This window comes from Littorina saxatilis, linkage group LG12, assembly GCF_037325665.1.
Source record: "Littorina saxatilis isolate snail1 linkage group LG12, US_GU_Lsax_2.0, whole genome shotgun sequence".
NCBI lineage: Eukaryota > Metazoa > Mollusca > Gastropoda > Littorinimorpha > Littorinidae > Littorina > Littorina saxatilis.
In genome coordinates this window covers 37,204,246-37,223,729 of record NC_090256.1, presented here as the reverse complement: position 1 = coordinate 37,223,729, position 19,484 = coordinate 37,204,246, and the positions used below count along the sequence as shown (strand labels likewise).

The window sequence follows — 19,484 nt, the reverse complement described above, 5'->3', positions numbered from 1 at the left end:
GTAATGATATAAAAGTATTTTTGCGTTTGTTCGACCTCCAAGTTCAGCCTGCTCTTTTGTATGCGTCCGAAATATGGGGTGTAAAAGAAATTGCGGAAATTGAACGGGTCCAAATGTATGCATGCAAGAAACTCTTATCAGTGAGTCAGAAAACGCCTAATACCATGATATATGGTGAATTGGGCAGACACCCACTTTTTATTAATTCCCTTATGAAAGCAATTACATACTGGCTAAAACTATTAGAAATGCCTTCCCATAGAATTCCAAGAGCAATTTACGATCATCTTAAACGTTTAGAGGAAAGAGGGATTAAGACTTGGGCTAGTGACATTAAAAACCATGTGTTTCGCCTGGGTTTTGGCTATTCTTGGATTGAGCAGCAGGTCGGTAATAAAACTGGCTTTTTGAAGATGCTTAAGCAGCGTTTGCTCGATTGCTATCAACAAGACTGGCATGCAAAGTTATTTGATAGTGAACGATTTGTGACCTATCGAAGCTTCAAAACTATTTTACAGTATGAACATTACTTATCAAGTTTGCATATTAGACGTTATAGAGACGTTCTGGTCCGATTTAGAGTTGGCATAAACGACTTATATTGCAACAGGCACAGATACAATGTAAATAGACGATTGGAATTATGTCCCTTGTGTGGTCTGGCGGAGGAGGATGAAATTCATTTCATCTTCGCCTGCCAAGCCTATTCAAATATAAGACAACAGTTTTCTTTAAACATTCTATTCAATAATTGTTTGAGAGCTAGAAATTTTGTCAACTTAATGAATATTGAAAATCAGGAAATGCTGGCATCATTTATTTTTGATTGTTTAAAACTTAGACAAGAGCTGATTGCAAATCCTGAACAATAGCAGAAAAGGCGACAACTTAACTACACTATTTAACCGGCTATGGCCGTCATTGTAATGTACATATTATATAATATCACAATTACTTTTTCTGATGGACTAGATAGTCCACCAGTATTACATTTATGTTTGTCCTTGACGTTGTTTTTGCCACGTTTTTCCCCCCATTGCAAGGGGCATGTTGCCTAAATGCAATAAACTCGTTAATCGTTAATCGTTAATCTCTCTCTCTCCTTCACACACACCCATTGCATACCAGAAAACCAGGCACACTTGAATGCTAACCACGTGTGACGGTGTGTCTCCAGGTAACTGGTTTAGCAATAAATTCAAAGTCTTTCTCTGAATTTTAAGTGATCGCTCAATTCATAGATCACCCCCGTAGAATCCCATCTTCGGCTGACGCCACGCGTTCACGTGTGCATACAATTTCTTTTTCTTTCTTTTTTTGGTGTTTAACGTCGTTTTCAACCACGAAGATTATATCGCGACGGGGAAAGGGGGGAGATGGGATAGAGCCACTTGTCAATTGTTTCTTGTTCACAAAAGCACTAATCAAAAATTTGCTCCAGGGGCTTGCAACGTAGTACAATGTATTACCTTACTGGGAGAATGCAAGTTTCCAGTACAAAGGACTTAACATTTCTTACATACTGCTCGACTAAAATCTTTACAAAAAATGACTATATTCTATACAAGAAACACTTAACAAGGGTAAAAAGAGAAACAGAATCCGTTAGTCGCCTCTTACGACATGCTGGGGAGCATCGGGTAAATTCTTCCCCCTAACCCGCGGGGGATGTACAATTTCGACCGGTCGGGAAAGTTTTAGAAAATGGAAACGTCGTTTTCCAGGTTGAAAACTGGGTCAATGAATATGATGACGTCACTCGAGGCTCTGCCGAGAGTGACGTCATTATATTCATTCACCCGGTCGAGACAAGATACCACGCGATTCCATGGATAGATCGGAGTTGTAACGTATATATCCCGTGATCCATCAAAGCTAACTTTTGTCTTGAAATGACATCACGACGTACAGATAATTTACAACGACATAATCGTCATTTCAAGACAGGTACTGTATACTTTGTTTGTCGTCTGCTACGAATCTAGCCTTGATGGTTGACACGGATTGTAGAAGCTCCAGTCGGACCTTCATTGACCGGAATAAAATAATGCTCAATCTGCTGTCATTTTGCCACTGAACCTTTATTCTTCTTTTCACTTTTTTTGTTAACATTGTAACGGCATCTCAGATGAGTGGTTTAGCTGTTTCAAGACACGGGTTTACCTGCCACTTTGGAGTGGTTGCCCCTGTGTACAGAGAAAACAAACACACGTAAAAAAACCAAACATTTGACGCGCATGCAGTCATAAAAAGACGACATGACAAAGTTACACGCAAAACGAAAGAGACTTTGACGTCATTTGTTTTTGTTTGGTCTAGTCCGTCTTGCTCGGTGGTCAACACCACCCAACAAGGATGCGTTTGCAGTTTGCTACAGAAATAAACTGTCCGAAGTTAATTTCATCTGTTTGATGTATGTCGAAACGAGCCATAAGGCTGTAAAATAAAAGCTACCAGGCATAGTTCGACAATCAGAACACAGATGAGGTCGCAGTATGTAGAATGAAACTATGAATCGGTACGACCTTGCAATACCACCAGATTGTGAAGAAAGGGTTCATGGTCGAAATCAAGAGGTCAAATGTGCCTGGGTCCCATACAGAAATAAACCTCATAATTTCATCCAAGATTTCCTTTTTATATTTAGTCAAGTTTTGACTAAATATTTTAACATCGAGGGGGAATCGAAACGAGGGTCGTGGTGTATGTGCGTGCGTGCGTGTGTGTGTGCGTGTGTGTGTGTGTAGAGCGATTCAGACTAAACTACTGGACCGATCTTTATGAAATTTGACATGAGAGTTCCTGGGTATGAAATCCCCGAACGTTTTTTTCATTTTTTTGATAAATGTCTTTGATGACGTCATATCCGGCTTTTCGTGAAAGTTGAGGCGGCACTGTCACGCCCTCATTTTTCAACCAAATTGGTTGAAATTTTGGTCAAGTACTCTTCGATGAAGCCCGGGGTTCGGTATTGCATTTCAGCTTGGTGGCTTAAAAATAATTAATGACTTTGGTCATTAAAAATCTGAAAATTGTAAAAAAAAATAAAAATTTATAAAACGATCCAAATTTACGTTTATCTTATTCTCCATCATTTGCTGATTCCAAAAACATATAAATATGTTATATTCGGATTAAAAACAAGCTCTGAAAATTAAATATATAAAAATTATTATCAATTTTTTTTTTCGAAATCAATTTAAAAACACTTTCATCTTATTCCTTGTCGGTTCCTGATTCCAAAAATATATAGATATGATATGTTTGGATTAAAAACACGCTCAGAAAGTTAAAACGAAGAGAGGTACAGAAAAGCGTGCTATCCTTCTCAGCGCAACGAATACCCCGCTCTTCTTGTCAATTCCACGTGCACTGCCTTTGCCACGGGCGGTGGAGTGACGATGCTGCGAGTATACGGTCTTGCTGCGTTGCGTTGCGTTCAGTTTCATTCTGTGAGTTCGACAGCTACTTGACTAAATATTGTATTTTCGCCTTACGCGACTTGTTACATTTAGTCAAGTTTTGACTAAATGTTTTAACATAGAGGGGGAATCGAGACGAGGGTCGTGGTGTGTGTGTGTGTGTGTGTGTCTGTCTGTCTGTCTGTCTGTCTGTCTGTCTGTCTGTCTGTCTGTCTGTCTGTCTGTCTGTCTGTCTGTCTGTCTTTGCGTGTGTGTGTGTAGAGCGATTCAGACCAAACTTCTGGACCGATCTTTATGAAATTTTACATGAGAGTTCCTGGGAATGATATCCCCGGATAAATCCTGTTATTCTGTCGGCTGTGCGTTAAGCAAACAAACAAACAAAATGTTACTGAGGTGTCCAGTCAGTGTTAGTGAGTAGCGGCAATGTCCTGTGTTTTACCGGATATCATATTTGACATTCCGGAGAAGAAGCCGTTAACCGGCCAGACCTACGATGGTATTTGACAGCTTTTAACGCAGATATCTACTGCTACGTTAATTTGAGTGGTTTCCGTGGTCAAGCGACCGATTTCTGTTGTATTTATTCATTCAGATTCTTCTTGTCTGTTATTTAATACCATTTAATTATAAATCACACTGTGCAATCACTGTCGTTAACACATGTATTTGATTAGAAAAACACGGAAGTCAGATTGACTTTATTTTGGGAAAACGTATGTAGTAGTTGGGAAACGTTTGGGGTATTCTGTATGAAGAGGTAAGCTGTATATAATGTGATTCATGTTTGCGTTTTCGTGGCGTTTTTAACTTACCCGCTTCAGGGCGGAAGGAAATGTAATCTGTAACTCTCATACGACCTAGACTGATACCTATCTTGTGACAGAAGAAGCGATGAGAATTCGACCCATGGTGGTCTCAGGGCAGTATTGAGAAATGAAAGCTATCACTCTCGGAGGCTTTGGGTGTACAACCTTGACCGATTCCAGTATTGTAACAGGGTAACCGGTGGGAATTCGTCCTGTGGTAGACTGTGGTCCGTATTCAGATGGTATCATGTAACAACGTCAGGCCTGCGCTTCATCCAATGGGCTTTCTCAGTGCTTCGTGAGCAAGTTGGTTTTCCATTTTATGATTGATTCCAGCGTATCAAATGGCCACACTTATTGGCAAAGATCTAGACTGCGTTTGTTCTGAATATCAATTACAGGCCAACATCCACAATGCGTGATGCTTTTCACAGGGATATTCCCCACACAAAATTGATTTTGTCCCTTCTTTTGTTCAAGGGAATGAAGGTATCTAATGAAAATAGTTTCCTTCCTGTGGACATCATTTTAGTCAAGCAGTATGTAAGAAATGTTAAGTCCTTTGTACTGGAAACTTGCATTCTCCCAGTAAGGTCATATATTGTACTACGTTGCAAGCCCCTGGAGCAATTTTTTGATTAGTGCTTTTGTGAACAAGAAACATAACAATTAACAAGTGGCTCTATCCCATCTCCCCCCCCCCCCTTTTCCCGTCGCGATATAACCTTCGTTGTTGAAAACGACGTTAAACACCAAATAAAGAAAAGAAAGAATTTTGTTATTCACGACAGTTTCGCTCAGGCGTTTACATGAGATACGAGGATCGCTCCTCTTGGACACACGTTGACGATCTCACGTAGCTCCATTTGTTGGGGTCCTGATTTGGCCTAAATGGTCCGCTGGACCCATTAAGCAACAGTTAACTAACTAACTAAGCTCCATTTGTTGGGGTCCTGATTTGGCCTAAATGGTCCGCTGGACCCATTAAGCAACAGTTAACTAACTAGCTAAGCTCCATTTGTTGGGGTCCTGATTTGGCCTAAATGGTCCGCTGGACCCATTAAGCAAGTTAACTAACTAACTAACTAAGCTCCATTTGTTGGGGTCCTGATTTGGCCTAAATGGTCCGCTGGACCCATTAAGCAAGTTAACTAACTAACTAACTAAGCTCCATTTGTTGGGGTCCTGATTTGGCCTAAATGGTCCGCTGGACCCATTAAGCAACAGTTAACTAACTAACTAAGCTCCATTTGTTCTGTGCAGAATGGGACTTTTTGCTGACACCATATCAGAAAAGGAGACCCAAGTCTTTGTGATTTTCACAACCAGAATTTTGATTATCGTCTTATTTGCCCTGAGAAGCAATGGGTCTTTTATAGGGATTTTCCTAGGATTTATTTTCTGAGGCAAATTTGGCGAAATGATCGTACACGTTTCGGCAATTTTCGTAAGTTTAAGGCAGTCCTTTGATCGAGTCACTTTTTCAAGACCGTAAAAGAAATGGGTGGCAAATCTTCCCAACTGTAGGCATCGATTTCAGCGATTTCAAGTAAGAATCGACGTGGTGCGCAGTGCTAGCACTAAACGACATCTACTGGCTTTAAACTTGAAAAGAGCGAATATTGCAAAGCTCCCAGACGTCAATGACAATGGCCAGGCGCGGTTATGGCGACTCCCTCTCTGTGAATCGGGCACGGATAAATGGAAGGAGATGGAATAGTTCCAACTTGTCCCTGAGCTGTTCAGAGAGCACTGTCAGTCCTTCTTGCTTGGCTTGTTGGCAAACACATGACAAAGAGTAGTCGCGACAAGTGCAGCTAGCACTCTGCAGATTGCCTTTCGGGCGTGATGAAAATAGAGAGCAAAATCCAAATAAGCTCGGAGAAGTCGGAAGCGGGGTTGTTTGTTACGGTTCTCATCTCCTGTATACTGCAAGGTATCTTGTGGTGGAATAGTTTTGCTGCCGGCACTTGGCCTAACACGCTAATTCAGCCGTTCACTGACCTGTTATTTTCTGTTGCTTCTGGACAACCTTCCTTTGCCCCTTTGTGCAAAATTGCATAGTAGACGTAGGAATGGGGGGGGGGGGGGGTAGGCAGAGGGAGATAGGCTAAGGGAGGAGGTTTTAAGACTCATGTATGCCTTTCATATGCGCGCCTAAGGGAGGAGGTTTTAAGACTCATGTATGCCTTTCATATGCGCGCTACACCATCATGCAGATGCGGAACATGAATGTAAGCAAAATAACAGCAGTTTTACCGCTGAAAAATACAAATTTCCGATGAAATTACTCATGCAGCCTTAAGTACTTACGGTTTAGGCGAAACAACACATTTTAAGGGCACTTCTGTTCCTGACGTTATGAATTTAACGATAAAACTGAAGAATGTTTAAAGAAAAAAATGACGCCTTTGCAAGTAAAAGCACTATGTTGCAGATAAAAAGCGATGTTGGAGCTGCGGGCAATACTATTTAATTTTCAGATTGAAATGTTCTTATGTTGCAGATCGTCTGGTGGACTCTAGTGCGCTGCGCAAAGCAATTGACAGTGTTTACCAGGCCTACCTACCCAAGGGAACTCACCCCTTCCTCTACCTCAGGTACACTTTTTGAACTCACTTGAGTACTCGGTGAGTCATCGTAATCAGAAGTGCCTGGTTATATGAATGTACGTCTGTCCGCGAAAAAAACCCAGCGTTGAGGGAGCTATATCTTTAAAACTTTACACATTTCTGGTTGATCCTTGTCAAATCACAAAGCTACAGCGGAGTTCAGTTTTTATGTAAACATTTCAAGGTCACGACGAGATCGTGCCTGGGTACCAAAAAACAGGGAGGAAATCATCGTGTTGCATATATATATATATATATATACATGTAATAGCAGATAACTTATTTCTGATTTATATGATTTATATTTGGCGAAGGTGAGTCGATCATTTGTTCTTGTGGTGGGAGTTGATTCTGGCTTGTTTGCAGGTGCATATATATATGTTTGAGTGGATGGATGTGTGGGCGTGGCGGTCTGTTTGTGCGTACGTACGTGTGTGGTTGTGTGTGTTGGAGAAAGGGTGCGTGTGCGTATTAAGCCATTACTTCCTCTCTATCTTTCTGTCTACTTAATTAAAACGTTGAACTTTCCAGCTTTTGTCCCCCTCCTGAAACGGCTCGTAAATCAGAGTCGTTTTAGTTCAACGAGCGTACTTAATCTTGGGGAGCCGTCTGTCTTTTAACCCCGTATTATTATGGAACTGCAGCTTGAAAGGCAGAGTGACAATTTGTTTCTCTCTAACCCCCCCCCCCCAAAAAAAAAAAAAAAAAAAAAAAAAAAGAGAGACAATACAGTTTTTTTGAACGTTTATTATAGGCTGAACGAAAAGTTTACAAGTACGTCGACTTAATAGTCTTTTTGTGTGGACGTGTTTTGTGTTTGTGTAGGGAATATATCATTAAACACTCCATTATGTGAGTTTTTTTGTCTTTCGAATTTTGATTTTGGAACGTTAGTAGTCTTTCTGTTTCTGATTTCTCTCTAAACCGCGCACGCCCTCCCGAAACTTCTACCTACGAACCTGTTTCTGTCGTTGTCTTGATTTTGATTTTAATGTGCATGTTTTGTTATGAGACTTTAGTTCATGAAAGCTGACAGCAGATCATTAACTGAAGAACTATCGCATCGGCGAGCATTTGTCAGCAGCAACAAATAGTATTCACAGATGTTGACATCAGAGTGGACCATTACCTGTTGATCCATCAAAGGTAGTCTCCCATTTTAAAGATACAATCCTTCACCTGAAAGGGACCATGTTCATCGCCACTTAGATACAATCCTTCACCTGAAAGGGACCATGTTCATCGCCACTTAGATACATTCCTTCACCTGAAAGGGACCATGTTCATCTCCACTTAGATACATTCCTTCACCTGAAAGGGACCATGTTCATCGCCACTGATAATTATCTGAGCGGGCTTTAACAGGGAAAAGGACATATTTCAATGTACACACGTATATACACCGGCCAAACCTCAACAGCCTGACTTGTTCCTGTTTAGAGGGAGAATGTGTTATTTGATAAACTGTGCAAGTGACAGTTGTATCAATCTGCTGAATTTAGTGCATATGTCCAAACGAAAGGAAACTCTTAATTAGGTAGAAAATTGGGACAGATCTGTGGTGTAGAACAAGCAGGTTCTGATGTGGGAAGGATGGTAGCTTTAAGTTTTGCGCTTTGATAGACACGGGAGTTGTTGTCATTTATGTTTTTATGTAAGGCTCGCTCTGTCCATCATTAGCCTTTATTGTTGTTGAAGTGGCTGCCCCCTCTCGGCACGTTGCTGGCATGTGACATGCGGTGAATGTTGTGCATTACTATGACTTCAAAAACAGATCAAAATCTTTATTACAGAGTGGTTTCAATGATACACTTTAGATGGACAGAAACATTTGTGTTAGTGTGTGTGTGTGTGTGTGTGTGTGTGTGGGTGTGTGTGTGTGTGTGTGTGTGTGTGTGTGTTCGTGTGTGTGTGTTCGTATCTCTCTGTGTGTGTGTGTGTGTGTGTGTGTGTGTGTGTGGGTGTGTGTGTGTGTGTGTGTGTGTGTGTGTGTGCGTGTGCGTGCGTGCGTGCGCTTGGGTGGCTGCACTCTGCACATTTCCCGAGACTGGCTGCTGTGATCGACATGTCCATATCAGAGCGAAGTACATCATGTGCACTACCTAGCTAAGATGGGATAAGAGCATGCTTCCAGTGGGAAACGTTCGAGAGTTCAAGAGCTTAGCTTCGTTTTTTTGCAGATTGAGGTGTTTTTAAAAATGTAATGTTAAGTGTATTTCTTTTATCTAGTATTTTTAATTTTTATTTATGTATCTATTTTGTGTGTGTGTGTGTGTGTGCTGGTATACTTTCGTATTTAACACTTATGCCAATCTGAAAAATATAATTCATGAATAAGATTCCCGCTTTGCAAAGGAAGCGGCCTGGCCTGGCTGTTGATATTTGGTAGCCAGCTATGTGTTTGTTTGTTTGCTTAACACCCAGTCCACCACGAAGGGTGATATCAGGGCGGTGCTGCTTTGACATATAACGTGCGCCACACACAAGACAGAAGTCGCAGCACAGGCTTCATGTCTCACCCAGTCACATTATTTTGACACCGGACCAACCAGTCCAGCTATGTGTCCAAGTGGAAGGATGCTCTCACCCCACGTAAAAGCCTGGACAGATCCATGTGACAGTTTGCACAGATCCACGTGACAGTTTGCACAGATCCATGTGACAGTTTGCACAGATCCAAGTGACAGTTTGGACAGATCCAAGTGACAGTTTGCACAGATCCATGTGACAGTTTGCACAGATCCATGTGACAGTTTGCACAGATCCACGTGACAGTTTGCACAGATCCATGTGACAGTTTGCACAGATCCAAGTGACAGTTTGGACAGATCCATGTGACAGTTTGCACAGATCCATGTGACAGTTTGCACAGATCCATGTGACAGTTTGCACAGATCCATGTGACAGTTTGCACAGATCCATGTGACAGTTTGCACAGATCCATGTGACAGTTTGGACAGATCCATGTGACAGTTTAGACAGATTCATGTGACAGTTTGGACAGATCCACGTGACAGTTTGCACAGATCCATGTGACAGTTTGCACAGATCCATGTGACAGTTTGCACAGATCCATGTGACAGTTTGCACAGATCCATGTGACAGTTTGCACAGATCCATGTGACAGTTTGCACAGATCCATGTGACAGTTTGCACAGATCCATGTGACAGTTTGCACAGATCCATGTGACAGTTTGCACAGATCCATGTGACAGTTTGCACAGATCCATGTGACAGTTTGGACAGATCCATGTGACAGTTTAGACAGATTCATGTGACAGTTTGGACAGATCCATGTGACAGTTTGCACACATCCATGTGACAGTTTGCACAGATCCATGTGACAGTTTGCACAGATCCATGTGACAGTTTGCACAGATCCATGTGACAGTTTGCACAGATCCATGTGACAGTTTGCACAGATCCATGTGACAGTTTCCACAGATCCATGTGACAGTTTGCACAGATCCATGTGACAGTTTGCACAGATCCATGTGACAGTTTGCACAGATCCATGTGACAGTTTGCACATGATCTATAGACAAGAACGTGGTTGTTATTGTTGTTGTTGTGGATTGTCAGCTTTGCTCGCAGTTGCCGTTTTTTATTTTTTATTTATCATTCTCTGTACAGTAGTGAACTTAGTTTCGGCCGTGGCAGAAGCCTATCAAACTAGAAGCACCTTACTACTAATACCAGCAGTCGACACGCGATGATACATATGCCCTTTGACCTTTCCTTGAGGATATGCCTTACTAAAAATAGAATACGGGATTGTGGGACAGCTGTTCAATGGCACTCATGCACTATATTCGATTTTCAATACACGACTCAAAATCTTTGGGATAAATCAGAATGAAAATAACAAACAAGTTAAGAGAGTTAAGAAAACAAGAAAAAGTGAACAAATTGAGAAAACATGTTTTACATGAGACTTGCCCAGTATAGGACTCGAACTCGAGACCGCCGGATCTGCAAGCAAACGTACCAACCCGCCACGAAGGCTCTTCGCCTAAATCTGAGAAAACAAATACTTGAACTGCAACCACATCTTCTACGTGCCTGCCGGTGTTTTCGAACGAGCTTTTGTCGACTAGTCGGTTCCCCGTTCGTATTGAATTATTTTGTGATTTGTACGTTTTCTTGTCAGTCTCATCATTACATGTAGTCGCGGTGTTACCTATGGGGCATTACATTTTCAACAAAGCCGAGGTTACTAAAAAAAATATAATGGGAATTTCAGTCTGGGGAAATTGTCCCGCTGGAAGTACTCAATAATTATGAAACTTTTTGATTATTTCGATTCATTACATCACCCAAAACGTTTGGAATGAAGCAAACGAATAAAATACAAGAAATACGAGTTCAGAAAAAAATAAAAATAAAACTGCCGTCGAAGCGGATCGAACCCGGGACCACAAAAGTAAGGTCTAGCGCACCGTCAATCGGGCACTCTACCAACTGACCTATTTTGTCGCACTGGAGTCAAGGGAGATTTTAACTTCAAATATTACACTTGAGTTTTCGAGCGTGGCGACGATTCAGTGATTCGTGTTACCGAGTCTCTCCGTTCGTATTTGTGTACTGTTCTCTATATCTGACTGTTCGGGGCTAGTTCAGTAACTGACCGTACGCTTCCGGTCACTTCGTATACGTTTGGAAAGCAATATCAAGTTGCGATAATTTCAAGCGAGACCGACATTATTGATACAAAATTGACCAATCGCCGAAAGGCGCTGACGTCATTGCATGAAAGGATTTCCCTAAATCCTCTATTCTCGATGACATACTTAGGAGTTAGTTCGGGAGAACGACGATCTATGGACGGTTTATAAAATAAAGGGAAGCAAGCGATAACAAACGGGCGTCGATAGAGCCAATGAACAGTGATGTTAACTTGTAGTATTTCATTCACTTGTGGCCGTGGAGAATTGATAGACGTGTCCATGTCACTATGGATCAGAGGTGAACGACCGATAAGGCGCGCTGATGTTTGATGTTGTTTTAAGTACAGCACTGGTACTGGTGTTCTGCGTGGTCCGCTGAGGACGGCCCTTGTCTAGTTTGATTTACGACCCTTGCAGGAGCTTCACGGTAGACAGGGGCTGAACGTTGTCGTTTTTCAAGTCACTTGTACCGAAGACAGGGGCTGCAAGTCCTTGTTCGAAAAGCCGTGATGTCCCGTAGGAAATGACTGAACGTTGTCGTTTTTCAAGTCACATGTACCGAAGACAGGGGCTGCAATTCCTTGTTCGAAAAGCCGTGATGTCTCGTAGGAAATGACTGAACGTTGTCGTTTTTCAAGTCACATGTACCGAAGACAGGGGCTGCAATTCCTTGTTCGAAAAGCCGTGATGTCTCGTAGGAAATGACTGAACGTTGTCGTTTTTCAAGTCACATGTACCGAAGTCCCTAACAAAGGGGCTTGCGTTTTAATTGCCTAGCATGAGCGAGTCCATCAAAGCAGTGTCGCGTATAGATGGGAAGGTGATCAGATCGACTGGTCAAAGCCAGGCTTTTCGATACAAGCTCCTGTGGTCCTTAAAAACATGGTTATTGCTAGAACTGTCTCTCGTTATGAACTGGTTAGTCTCACGCTGGGCACAGGGGCATAAATCGCACATGTACGCACAGGGGACTGTCGTTCTATAGTCTGACAGTCGACGAGAAAAATGAAAAGGTCATGTAGCAGAGATGGTTTAAAAAAAAAGTTTTTGTTAGTTGAATTTGACGGATGCAAAACTGGTTGGCAAAGTTGTGTTCCTCTTCTGTGCAATATAGCTTCGAAGTTGTTGTTTTCTTCGAATGCTATGGTTTGTAAAGTAAAATTCAGTGAGTTTTGTTTTCTGTTGATTGCAAAAAAGATAGAACGCATGAGTTCAATCCGTCGCGATATAACCTTGAATGGTTGAAAACGACGTTAAACACCAAATAAAGAAAGATGAGTTCAATAGTTCATCTAAGCAGACCTTGTTTTCTGATTTCCTTGAAACCAACCGTTCAGTCACTAAAGTAAATTGTTCAAACAAGAAAGCAAGCACTCAGTCAGTCAGCCAATTAAATTTCCAAAGCAGTTTAATCTAAAATCAGTCATTCAACAATCACTCTTTTGTCACGTCCAATACGGAAAACATATGTCTAAAAGTAGGCAAATGTGAAAAGGGAGGCATAATTTATTCTACTCCATAATCAATGGAAGCTTATACAGCACGATCCTCGTGACCATTCCGTGCTCTTGCCACTACTGCAGTCATACCTGTCATTCTTTGCCGACAATGACTGCTTATCGCGAAGAGCATCACATATGGATCGAATCGACTATGCATCGTTTGCGCTGTTCTCTGAGCAGATGAATAATAGACAGACGAATACATGGTCAGGCATCGAGTGTGTGTATCTCAGCCCTCCTGCATTTTAAAGGGGAGGAATGACGTCTGTGGGCTGTCTGTCAGCTGGTTTTGCCAGAGAACACACCCAGCTAACCAAACTCTAGGGACCTGTCGACGACCTCCGGAAGATCGTTTACCTGGACTGAGGGTTTAGTACGGACATCAACATCTAATGCCGAAGAAAAAAGAAAGGTAGGAATGATAAAGGCGTAGTAACGACCAAGAAAAGCAAAACGTATAAAACTTTAAGAATTTCAAGTATAACTTTCAGTTTTGCAAACAGCCTGGACATTGGGAAGACAAGAACAAAAACTTGAACAGTTGCAACGGTAAAAACAAGTCTGCCAAAGAGATTGTTCCCGAGCTGTCTTGGAGGAGGGTGGTGGTAATAAAAGTATTAAAGTGGTTGCACTGGGTGGGGGTGGGGGTGGGGGGCGTCATTCAATCAGTACTTCCTCTTTGCAGAAGACATCATCGTGCAAAGATTATTACGAAGTAAAATCGCCCAGAGACCCAGAACTATGGCCGAAGTAATTGGAAAGTTTAACCTTTCGGCCAACTCCTAGGAGAACTGAAGGGCGTTTGTCTTCCGTGTTATTTCTTTATCCCTTAGAGAAAAACTACCCCCAAATTAATTATGCCTTGGCGAGAGTGTGATGCGACATTTCTTTTCTTGTCTTGTTTCGGTCCATAAGCTCCAGGAGAAATGAAATCCTTTGTGTGTGTGTGTGTGTGTGTGTGTGTGTGTGTGTGTGTGTGTGTGTGTGTGTGTGTGTGTCTGTGTGTGTGTGTGTGTGTGTGTATGTGTGTGTATGTGTGTGTGTGTGTGACCTAGAGAGAGAGAGAAAGAGAGGGGAGGGAGAGAGAGGGGGAGACAGAGAGAGAGAGACAGAGAGACAGGGAGAGACACAGAGAGAGAAAGAGACAGAGACACAGAGAGAGAGAGAGAGAGATGATAAGATCAGATGAATATTTATTTACGAAGGTTGTGGCGTATCGTGTGGTTCAAATGGTATTCGAAAAATCAAGAGAACTATTATTGTACTTTATCTAACATCAATGTTCATTCCGACCAGATGTGCCCTAGACAACTTCACAAGTCGCGCGAAGTATCATTGTACTTAAAGTGATAATGTCTAACAAGAAAACTATCTCTCATAGCCCTAAGAGCTATACAGTTCAGGTTATGGGTTGTAATTATGTGACCACACACCAGGAATACCTTAAAATAAACGTCTGAGCGCTGATTTACTCAAATTAAAAACAGCTGTGCTTTGAGTGGAAATCCCAGACTATCTCATTGTGGCGCCTTTTTGCGCTAGTCATAATTTCCGTCATACCTTTCGCCCCTGAGTATTTCATGCGCTATTTGTAGAGATACAGATTTCAAATTGAGCCGATAGCTACAGAGTTCGTTTTGGGTGTTGAATAGATGACAACACAAACGAGGAAGGTCTTGGGATTAGTGTTTGAGCGTTCTATTTTTCAAATCTGAATGCTGTGTTTGGTAGTCATTTCAGACCGTGATATTCTCCAACGGCCTGTGTGGTTATTTTTACATTATGCGAAGCGGTATAGCCCTGTGTGGCACGGAATATTCATCCGTTTGCTAGACTGTAGACTTCCTCAATCCAACGGTCTTAATCTGTTTTGACGAATTGGTATCTATGATGACTAAATAAAATATGATGACGAACGGAATCCGGCTCTTGACACAAGAGAGCTGGGCGAAGCAACCGCTCGCTAATTAAAATTCATTTAATTATTTGGCATAGTTTTGAGCAAATAATTGCAGGTATATGTCCCCTGAACTCTTTAAGGCCCAAATCGTCAGAAAACTTTCCAAAATGGCGCCTTCGGTGTACTATTTTTAATCTTGTATCATTGTTCACTCGGGCGAGATGTCCATACTTGCTTAACTTGCTCAAATGGACTTCACATATCAAGCGAACTATATCATTGTACTTTATCTTACATCGATGTCCATTCTGACTGGATATCTACTTGATAACGTGGCTCAAATGGACTTCACTTATCAAGCGAACTGGCATTGTAGTTTTGTCTTTATCTTACGTCGATATCCATACTTTCTTATATCATTGTTCACTCGGGCGAGATGTCCATACATCAAGCGAACTATCATTGTACTTTATCTTACATCGATGTCCATTCTGACCGAATATCCACTTGATAACTTCGCTCAAATAAACTTTACTTATAAAGCGAACTATCACTGTACTTCATCGTGCATCACTGTCGAGATACCCATTTGATTAGAGGTACAATTTTGTTTGTTTGTTTGCTTAACGCCCAGCCGACCACGAAGAGCCATATCAGGGCGGTGCTGCTTTGACATTTAACGTGCACCACACACAAGACAGAAGTCGCAGCACAGGCTTCATGTCTCACCTAGTCACATTATTCTGACACCGGACCAACCAGTCCTAGCACTAATAACCCCATAATGCCAGATGCCAGGCGGAGCAGCCACTAGATTGCCAATTTGAAAGTCTTAGGTATGGCCGGGGTTCGAATCCACGACCTACCGATCACGGGGCGGACGCCTTACCACTAGGCCAACCGTGCCGGTTTAGAGGTACAATTGAACTGGCACGATAACTTCATTTGGTAAAGTGGTCAGGTGTTGTCTTTGCTTAAGTACTGAACTTTTGTTGCAGACAGAATACGCTCCAAAGATCGAGTGAATTATCATTGAACCATTCCGAGCAGATGCTCATTTACATTTGATAAATTCCATTACAATTTTAAGGCAATGTGCCAAAGAGCGGCACTAGAATGACCAAAATGAAACATGGAAAATTCATGGAGTAACTTAGTTTTCTGGGTAGTTATTGAAGTGACTTATATAAAGAAATGAAAAAATTGCGAAAACTAAAGGACATAGATTGCCGTCGCAATGGAAACTGGCATACACAGCGCCATATTGGATTTCTGGGAAACGGGTTTACAGCAACATCATACATCAGAAATGCTTAATATTTGGCACAAAGATACACAAGACTTTTATCTACAATCATATAGAACGATATTTTGACAAAAAAACTACAGTTGAATTCAAATTAATTTTTGAAATAAAGATGAATTAATAAGCAGTTAGAAATTCATTAATCCTTATTACACAAATTAATTTAAATTCAACTGTAGTCTTTAGTCAAAATATCGTTCTATATGATTGCAGATACAAGTCATGTGTATCTTTGTGCCAAATATTATGCATGTCTAATGTATGATGTTGCTGTAAAACCGTTTCCTAGAAATCCAATATGGTGGCTGTTTCCATAGCAACGGCAGTCTGTGCCCATTAGTATTTAAATTGTTTTCATTTATTTGTATAAGTCTCTTCAATAACTACCCAGAAAACTAGGTTATTCCATGTATTCTCCAAGTTTAATTTTTCTGCCGCTCATTGCCTTAATTCCGAAGATTGACAGAATAACTCAATCACGCTTTACGCGACTTGTTTTTCTTTTTTTTTCTATTTTTCTTTCACTCTGTTTCATTTTCATTTTTACTCGTTATCAAGTTTTGACAAAATGTTTAAACATACGCTTCTGCGTTTTATTGGGAAAACAATCTTATGCTTATACTGTGATTCATTGAACATTTTTTGTGTCTTATCTTGTTTAGATCGACTAGTTTTCTTGTAAAATAGTGTGTTTTGATCACCGCTAGTAATTTTAGTGTGCCCCTCATAAAATTACCGGCGGTGATCAAAACACACTATTTTACAAGTAAACTTGTCGTACCTTATTTGAGCGGCGGTAAAAGAAGTTTCTTAATCTAAAAAATGTGCCAGAGAGGCAAGTAAAGTGCATTTAATGGCATAGAAAGCTTGAATTAAATGACCCGGGAATGAGTGTTTTCTTGGGATACGAAATTTGTTGCAGTAGTTTTTGTTTTGTGTGTGTGAGTAAACAGTGTTTTTCGTTTTTACATTTAGTCAAGTTTTGACAAAATGTTTTAACATAGACGGGGAATCGCGATGAGGGTCGTGGTGTATGTGTGTGTGTGTATATATATATATATATATATGTGTGTGTGTGTGTGTGTGTGTGTGTGTGTGTGTGTGTGTGTGTATGTATGTGTGTGTGTGTGTGTGTGTGTATATATAGATCGGTTCCGAGAAAACTACTCGACCGATCTTTATAAAACTTCACATGTGAGTTCCTGGGTATGATATCCCCGGACGGTTTTTTTTCTCGATAAATGTCTTTGATGACGTCATATCCGGCAATTAGTAAAACTTGAGGCGGCACTGTCACGCCCTCAATTTTCAACCAAATTGGTCAAGTAATCTTCGACGAAGCCCGGACTTTGGTATTGCATTTCAGATTGGAGGTTTACAAATTAATTAACGAGTTTGCTCATTAAAGTTGTCATTAAAGAAGATTTTTCACTTACAGATTAAACAATTATTTCATTGTATTCCTCGTTTTCTCCTGAATTCAAAAATATATAAATATGTTATGTTTACTTGAAAAACGCGCTCAGAATTAAAGAAAGTAGGTCTAGTATAATGTTCGCATGCTTCGCAGAGACGAGCGTGACCCGAGACTATCTGAATATAGTTTTGGCGATGACTGGTTTTTGGTGTTGATCTTTTAGTTTGATGCCTACAGATTGACTAAATGTTTTTATATCGCTTCACGCGACTTGTTTTTAATTGAAGACGCAGATGAAACCACAGATAAAGTCCGCTGCGCGCATGTTATCAGTTTTATCCGCTTATGACAGGCCGTCACCTGAAACCGTATATATACATTCGTGCATTTTACGAGAAAGGTTTTCATAACACAAAGACATCAGGCTGATTATCTTTGGAGAAATCTTGTGGCACGGAATTAGAGCGTTCGACGGGAGATCAAACAGATTAGGGCAAAGACTCTTTCTTAGAAGTTTGTCTCTCTTACATTTCCTGGGAGGACAGTTACACGTTTTCCTGCGGAATGCGCGAAAAAACCCTTTGCGTGCTGGTTATGGAAGAAGATAATCCGTTTCTTATAAAAGTTGTTTATTTCCTGTCGTCGAAGTGCACCTTTGACAGTTTGTATATAGGTTACGGGGAGAACGAGCCAACACCCAGTACGAAGCCGAGACAATTTGAATTTTCGGTCGTTTTCTGCAACTTCTATACTGAAAGCTTAATTCTGTCCTCGGGGTCTTTCTTCTTCTTCTTCTGCGTTCGTGGGCTGAAACTCCCACGTACACTCGTGTTTTTGCACGAGTGGATGTTTACGTGTATGACCGTTTTTACCCTGCCATTTAGGCAGCCATACGCCACTTTCGGAGAAAGCATGCTGGGTATTTTCGTGTTTCTATAACCCACCGAACTCTGACATGGATTACAGGATCTTTTTCGTGCGCACTTGGTCTTGTGCTTGCGTGTACACACGAAGGGGGATAAGGCATTAGCAGGTCTGCACATACGTTGACCTGGGAGATCGGAAAAATCTCCACCTTAACCCACCAGGCGCGGCCGGGATTCGAACCCACGACCTTCCGCTTTGGAGGCCGGCGTCTTACCACCAAGCCATTGCGCCCTTCTCCTCGGGGTCTAATCGCTTTATGTCCAAGTGTAGTATATGAATCGTGCCTAAAAGATACCTTTCTCCACTCGTCGACTGTCTCGTTAATCGGGATGGATCTGATCTGTCCAACCTTGTATGTATACTACCCGCCATAAAAAAAAAGATGCTTTTCATTCAGGCATGAAAACTGAAAAAAAACAAAAAATACTGAAAACATAATTCGAAGGCGCGTTTCGCAGGCGCGTAGCGCCAAGTTTCGCAGGCGCGTAGCGCCAAGTTTCGCAGGCGCGAAGCGCCAAGACTTCTAGGGGGGTCCGGGGGCATGCCCCCCCGGAATTTTTTTTTTTCAAGGGTGCAATTTGGTGCAATCTGGGGCTATCTGAGCCTTAAAATTGGATTCAAACATGGCCCCAAAACTATTTTACTATTACTATGACTAGGGAAAAAAAAAAAAAAAAAAAAAGGCAAAAAAAAAAAAAAAAAGGAAAAATACGGAAAAGAAAAAAAAAATACGGTTTATTTTTTTTCAAAAATACGGAAAATACGGAGAATTTTCATGCCTGTTCATTGCAGAACTTTGTGATGGGACCGTTCGTTGTAAACCCAAATAAATGACTGGACAAAATAGGTGATTGTCAATTAAGATCATTGTTAGATACAAAAAAGTTGAACAAAGCTAACAGTTTTGGATTCGAATGTAATT

At 41.2% G+C, this 19,484-nt stretch overlaps 1 protein-coding gene across 1 annotated transcript in view; it reads left to right on the top strand.

Moving 5' to 3' along the window:
* LOC138981854 (DNA mismatch repair protein Mlh1-like) overlaps positions 1 to 19,484 on the top strand; it is a gene marked incomplete in the record, with an annotated part of 185,759 nt that overhangs the window by 105,264 nt on the left and 61,011 nt on the right. The window contains 1 exon segment of the mRNA XM_070354963.1: positions 6,738 to 6,831. Coding sequence (XP_070211064.1) covers positions 6,738 to 6,831 — 94 coding nt within the window.